The sequence below is a fragment of the Anas platyrhynchos genome, chromosome 1, assembly GCF_047663525.1.
Source record: "Anas platyrhynchos isolate ZD024472 breed Pekin duck chromosome 1, IASCAAS_PekinDuck_T2T, whole genome shotgun sequence".
NCBI lineage: Eukaryota > Metazoa > Chordata > Aves > Anseriformes > Anatidae > Anas > Anas platyrhynchos.
This window is the reverse complement of record NC_092587.1, coordinates 69,525,375-69,532,438: the sequence shown is the minus strand read 5'-3', so window position 1 is coordinate 69,532,438 and position 7,064 is coordinate 69,525,375. Positions and strand designations below refer to the sequence as shown.

The following is a 7,064-nucleotide window of genomic DNA, read 5'->3' as shown; positions in this document are numbered from 1 at the left end:
AAAAACAATCTAGAATATAACGGGAGAAAATGAATACATAGTTTTTATAGGAACAACTAGATCTTAGGTAATTAAAGATTATTAGAATTAAATGATTTTATGATTGTTAAAACTTAAGTCTGTTTTACTGATTGCATTTTTACTTAATTTTCTAAGTTTGGTCAAAGTTGAGGGAGAGGATATGTAAAACTGTAGTGAATCTGCTGTCTTAAGTTAGGAAAAGTGTATAGTTTGTGTCAGGTATTAGCCTGGGTCAGATTATAAACCAAAATATGCTCAAGCAGCTTTGAAAGTGCAGAGTATATACTTCTTACCCAAAAAAGAAATTGTGTTTCATCTGGTGAGAATGAAAATACAACTAAATGATTCTGAAAAGAATTAGGCCAACACACGCTATTCATTTTTTTTAAAGGCTATTTGTTTCAAAACAAAAATGGTGGCTGCATTTTACAAACTACCTTTGACACTAGTGTATTTTATGACTCGTCTAGACATTGCTCTTCCTCTCCTTATGGGATTGTACTGACCTTTCCTATTTCTGCAACGCCCTGCTGCAAGAGCAACAGTACAACAGCAAAGGAAGATGAGAGAAGAGCAAAGAACAACTGGAATCAACCAGACACCCAGAGCTGCAGCATCCCAAGCAGGTACCTCGTTGTCTGAAGTATAATTCCTACCACTGTAGCCTTTGGTTTCATTTAAGTGTTGCTTGCTGCTGTTCAGACGAGGAGGAGTGGGCATGTGGGATAACACCTCTGCAGATTTAGATATCAAAGTTGAGCGTACAGTTCTTTTGTCTGAGCTAGTAGTTGACCTAGCGCTTACTGAAGTTGTATAAGTCCTCTTAGCCAAATGGTCATCCAGAGGAGACATTTCTGCCTTGGAATATGTGATGACTTTATTTTTTTCAACCATCAGGTTTGTACTGGAAGTGTAAGTGTTTGCTGTTAAGCCATGGCCAGTGGTAGAAGATGGAGCTAGGAGCAGAAGAGAACTTGACGTGCCATTACCATGCTGGCATCTTTCCCACTCAGTGGTCTTTGTGCTGTTTTGTCTTTCGTATTTATTAGGTGAGGAGTGCATATGTAGCTCTTTGGATGTTGCTTTTTCAAAAATAAGAAGATCTGGATCAATCCCTGTTAAATCATAAACATTATTAGTTTATGTGATAAAAGTTCATCTGCATACGAGAGAAGAGTCAGTCAATCTGTACCAGGAACTGGAGGGTGGTTGCGCCCCTGGGGGGTCAGGTGTCCAGGTGCCAGCATAGGGTAGACTGGGATCCAGTGGCAGCTACTGGTCAAAATGAGTGTCTGAGCCCACTTGCTGGAGGGATTCACCTTGGCTATGTGCATTTTATATATACATATATATATACATATACATATACATATATATATATATATATATATAATATATACATATATATATACACACACACACACACACACATATATGCACATACACATTTTCAGCCTTGCTAGTGTTTGGAGCAGCAACAGCCTCGCCTCTCTGTCTGTCAGATCTTGCATGGTATTTGGCCTTAATAAAGTATTCATTAGATACTCAGACCATGAATCTTGAAAACAGTAAAGGTCCTTTCTCGAACACTGAATGGAAGAAAGTGGAGGAGTATTCCCAGAAGTAGATACATTATGAAAAAGGAAAAGGTGTCTTACATGTTTTTATCATTGTGTGTTACTACAGATCTTTTAGCAAAGCAAATGATATAGTATAATTTTAATGTTTCTTATAGTTGCTTTGTTTTCAGACTATATATGTAAAGCTTGATTACCTGTTGTGATGTTGTACAAAACAACGTTGATTCTAGCCTTTATTATACAACTTTCCAATGATGGGCAAGTCATGTGCAAGCAATTCATATTCTCATGAGTAGCTCCATGGTAGAACACTGCTAGGTTGCAGGAGACTATAACACAAAAAGAATAAAGCTGAATTTATTAGCATAGTGACCATTGTATTTTGCATGTTATTACATTATTTAACATCAAAAGAGCATTAATACTGAGCAGCTGATCAGTATTTTTAGTACTGTAAATCTGTGGTTCTCTCATTGTCATGCAAACTACTTAAACACCCAGTCAGAAAAGCATAACTACTTGTAACTATATTCTTATTTCATATCTGGAGAAGACAAATAGAATAGCTTCCTGAATTCTAAATGAACCTCTGATTAAAGAAAACCATATGCTGTAGCCTGTAGTCCTCTTACTTGTGTATTCTTTCCTTTATATCTCTGTTGCAGTGAGTGGACCATTTCTAAAAGTAAATCTATCAAGGAAGGCAACTTTGAAGTGTTTGCTCGTGTGTAATGGATACCTGTCTATTTAAAAACGGGACAGCAACCATCCTTTCACCCAGACAACCATCAGATGGCCAATCCTGATGTACAATATGTAAGTGGCATCCAACCTTTTTCCTAGTTTCCAGTCCTTTCCATTTTGCCTTAGGGCTGTTGTATTTCTGTGAATATACTAGTTTAGACAGTTCTTCATTTATATTTGGAGGTTCATTTCTGTCTTCCCACCTGAGGAATCAAGGCTAAAGTAATAATGACAAAATGCCTGAACAAATTGTTACTGAAGACCAATTTTCAAAAGTATATAGATGTTTGAATCCTAGTGGTTTTAGATATCTGTAAGCAAGAAAATAGGGCTTCAAAAGTCAGATTCATTAGATACTTTTGAAAAATTTATGTCACGTGCTCATCCATATGTTTAAATACTTATGGTGTCACAGTCAAATACAAAATATCAAGTCAAAAGTTGATTTTATTTTATATCAGTGTGCTTAAAGTAGGATCAATGTAAGGTTTTGGTTTAGTCATATGAAGTTTTGTGGGCTTGTTTTGCTTAGTTTGAATGTAGCCTTCCCACCTGAACTTCATATATGGCTACCTGCAATTAGAAAAAGTATTAATGGGACAGGAGACACATTCAACAGCAGAAAATACTGTAAATTATTTACAAAGCTATGGAGAATTTTCTGATACCTGCCTCTCTAGGCTTTGCACTTCAGAAAATTGTAGTATTCCTTTTACCTGAATGGGACAATTTGTATATGAAATATCTTAATATCTTATCTGTATTAGAGAGTGTGAGTGTGACTGTTTAGAAAATGTGAATTTATAGGGCTGAAGTAATTAATGTGAATTGTAAATAATGTGAAAAATGTGAATTAATAGGGCTTCAAGTAAGCAATTCTAAAATATTTATGTATATAAATTTGAAAAATATTCTAGTTGCAGGATATTCATTTAACAGTAATGAAAAAGCTTTATTTTACATAAACTGCTAGGAAATTACCTGGCTTTAAAAATGTTTTCCATTTACTTAGGTATTTATTTCAAACATGCCTGGTATTTGTAAGTAAAGAAAGTAATCTGTAATTCTTATGCAACAAATAATGGAAAAAATAACGCAGCTCTTTCAATGTTATGTGTAACTAAAGGAAGTAACCCTAATTTATCAACAAATAAGAAAAAGGAAGAATATGCAGTATGTCTACCCTTACTATCTTTTCTGTATTTATTGTAATTTTTCACTTAATATTCTAAATACTGCATCACAAAATAACACTGCAAACATACAAATAAAAACGTTTTTCCTTCATAATGAACATGTCTGACCTAAGAGAAAAGCATAGTTTTCAAAATATGTATATCATGCAATTTAGAAGCACATTGAAAACATAATCTGTCTGAACAATACAAATTCGGTAACTTTGTAGAACGAAAAAAGCATACTAGAAGTGCTGTTACCAAATTTATATAGCATTGTGTTTTTTAGCTACTCACATACAAAGATCTAAGTTATCTGTGTATCTGAAACAAAAATAGTGATACTTACAAGTAAAATTGGGATTATAAACTATAATGAATAGCAATTAAGGATAGGATTTGGCATCAAATCTAAATCAAAGGATTTAATCAGCATTTTTTCTTTAACCGATACCACTTTCTACCTTTACTTAGGTTTAATCAGTTTCCAGTTATGAAAATTCCAGTTGAGCTTAGAGTAGACTTTTATAAAAGCAAAACTGGTACAAAGAAGTCTATGATTATTAAAACAATAGAAGAACATAACTTGTCAGAGAAACAATGATAATCTTACAGGGACTGTACAAAACTCTGTTGTATACCAATTGATTTACATGTTTCTTTAAAAGATTACAAGCATTTTGTAATGTTCAGGAAGCATTACACTTTAGCCAGTAAATTTTGATATGTTTCCTGAGAGCTTTGGGCATTTCTGAAGGTCATATATAAAAATCATTGGCTTCCATGAATAAGATAACTTAAAATCCAGTAACTGTTTTTAATTAAAAAAAAAAAAAAAAAAATATATATATATATATATATATATATATATAAATAGTTCTAGATAGTTCTAGGCATGAATAAACATTTTGCTTCAATTTTAGCATAAGATAACAGTTTAAAAGACAAAGGCCTTTGAATATTTCTATGAAATATCTAAATAATAGTTGCTTTTCTATGATATCCTTTACTGAAAGATTTTTAAAGACTCTGAAAACACTAGTAATGTCATATGAATATTGTCATTGTTTTTAAATCAACATTTTTCTCGTGTGCTCACAGTGATGATTTTTCTTCCAAGACAAAACTGTTCTTCACTTCTGTCATGTGTTGTCTCAGCACATACTGTTGCCTTCACACTCGATAACACAATGTCCTAGATTTTGTTAAAGAATAGAGGTTTTGTGCTAATTGTATATTTTATGCTTGTTTCTCAGTATAATACATGAACACTATTCAGTTTTGTTGATACAGAGCAAGGATAAATTCTTATTTAAGAATGTAGAAAATACCTGAAAATACATGGATTTGTTTGAAGGGAGGAGTGGAATGTTCAAAAATGTTTCTGTCTTCCAAGTTTGTGCAAAGTTCTACTGTCAATAAAATTTTCTATTTTCAGCACAACACAATTCTAAATATTTTTCATCTCAGTGGTTACTTTGCAAGCTTTAAGAAAATACCATTAAATAGCAGAAAAAAAAATCTCCTCTGAAGAAATTGGCTTCTGTGCATATCTTCTTTTGGGGATGTGTAATGGATTTTACTGCATAAAATCAGGTAAGAAAAGTCACAAACATATGTTTTGGTAGGGAAGGATAGCTCTCTGGTCAGGAAAAATACTTCAAAAGCGTGCTGTAAGATATTTTGAGGAGTTAAGCAATTAAATAGGTTGCTTCTGATTTAAAATAATTTCAGAATTTCTTTTTATCTTTTAAGATTAGCTTTCAGTAACTGTACTACTACTAAGTATCCAGAAAAGATCATTTTCATACTAAACTTTCTTGAAATCTTAATTAGAACATTTATTAGTAATAGTGTCTGTGGTAGACTACATTTATTTCTTCCGGACTGTATGGAAACCACAATCTGATATAACAGCATATCTTTGAAATGCCATCTAAGGTCTCTGTATTTTAGGTAAGATTGTAACAAATCTGCACTTGACTGTGTAACACTATAAAAACAAAGCTCCAAATTACCATTACTTACCTTCATTAGCTATCTAGTCCTGAGTTTTATGACCAAAAATTTATTGTCCAAATAGGTAAAACATTACTAAATTGCCTATAATTGCTCTTTACTCACAATGTTTAAATTGAAGTTGACACCACAGGAATGCTGATGACGCTTATGTTAGTTATCTTGGTGTCAAGTTTTCAGGGTTCTAACTGTGTGTATAATTCAAACTGTCATCAAAATTTTATTTTCTTTATTTAGTAACTGGTAGTTCACTTCCGTCATCTCTATCCAAAAACCTTTTGAGCCTTGTGAGTTTTTTGGTTAAGTTAGACACCACAGGCACACACATCACATACACTCCTAAAATACACTGCTAGAGTGTACCAGAGCAGTGTGATACAGTAAAAGTATAGTCTTGGATTTAAGATAAGGAATGAAATTTTCTCATTTTTATTCCGAGTCTTTATAAGACTAGGGAAGAGAGGTTGCTAGCTGAATAAATACTACGTCGAAGCTTTATTGCTCACATTAACACTATATGTGGATTGGACCACAAATATGGTATAAGCACAGAACAAGAGAGTGCTCTCAAAGAAAATTAATATTCTTGTATTTTGGAGAAGGCCAAATTGTGCCTTCCCTCTTTTTTTCCTCATCTAATGAAGAAGAGTCCTGTTGTAATCTGTGTCACTTTGTACCACTGTGTAGAATTTTCCATACAGGAGTAGATGGAGATGGATATTAAAGAATTGTTTTAATGTTAGCATTACTCACAAGTTCAGTAACAGAGGTCTAAAATTTTAAAGCAGACTCTAAGGTTTTCATGTGGTGCTAGTGTGGTCTTCCACAAATATCAGATTATCAAAGTCCTTTCTATGGGACTGAAGATGGGAGGACAGTTAAGACGTGCCTCTGTTTTCCTGTCTCAAAAACTACATATACATGTATATTTTTCTTTTTTGGGGGGCATTATTTCTTCTTCAAACAAAAGGATGTTTGTATAAAAATTACCCAAAATGTTTTTCCTTATGTGTCATGATACAGATTTTAATGTATGCTGCAATCTTGATAATAAACACTCACCATTCCTCTGAAGACAGCAGTTTCTGCTGCACTGTTGGGATGAGACTTCCGCATAAATCTTCAGCACCTGGGCTCCCCTTTTCTGCGATTCCTGCAGGTCAATCAGAAGACCTGGGAAGCGTCGGATCCAGCAGTTTTTGTAAAATGTAGTGGGTGTGCAGAGACAGTCTGATTTCACCACCAAATCCAGAACCAACAGCACTTCTGATATTGCCACCATAAGGACCATCTCCTCAATGTAATTGGCTTGGTGAGCACGCTTTCTCCTCCACGGATGCACTAAATTTTGGACCGGCATTTTAAGACAGTCTCTTGAGTGGTGAGGATACTGCCAATTTTGCCAGGGAAATGAACTAAGGGATGTTTTTTCCAAACAATTCTCATGATGTTGTTTGTGCAACTGCTAGAAGGAAGCAGCCATTTTATGAGCTACTTATGATTAAAATAGTTATTTTGTTCTCTA

At 33.9% G+C, this 7,064-nt stretch overlaps 2 protein-coding genes across 3 annotated transcripts in view; one reads left to right on the top strand and one right to left on the bottom strand.

The window, feature by feature from the left end:
* Nucleotides 1-447: 447 nt before the first annotated feature.
* Nucleotides 448-6,830, bottom strand: MANSC4 (MANSC domain containing 4). The gene is made up of 3 exons (XM_021273878.3): nt 6,602-6,830; nt 1,796-1,930; nt 448-1,136 (listed from the first exon to the last, which is right to left on the bottom strand). Exons 1-3 carry the CDS (start codon nt 6,828-6,830, stop codon nt 448-450), a joined length of 1,053 nt encoding a protein of 350 aa, XP_021129553.1.
* KLHL42 (kelch like family member 42) overlaps nt 6,714-7,064 on the top strand; it is a 23,349-nt gene continuing 22,998 nt past the window's right edge. For both annotated transcript variants that reach the window (XM_027455889.3, XM_027455830.3), the window contains exon 1: nt 6,714-6,851. The gene's annotated coding sequence lies outside the window, so the exon portion shown is untranslated. The remainder of the gene's footprint in view (nt 6,852-7,064) is intronic.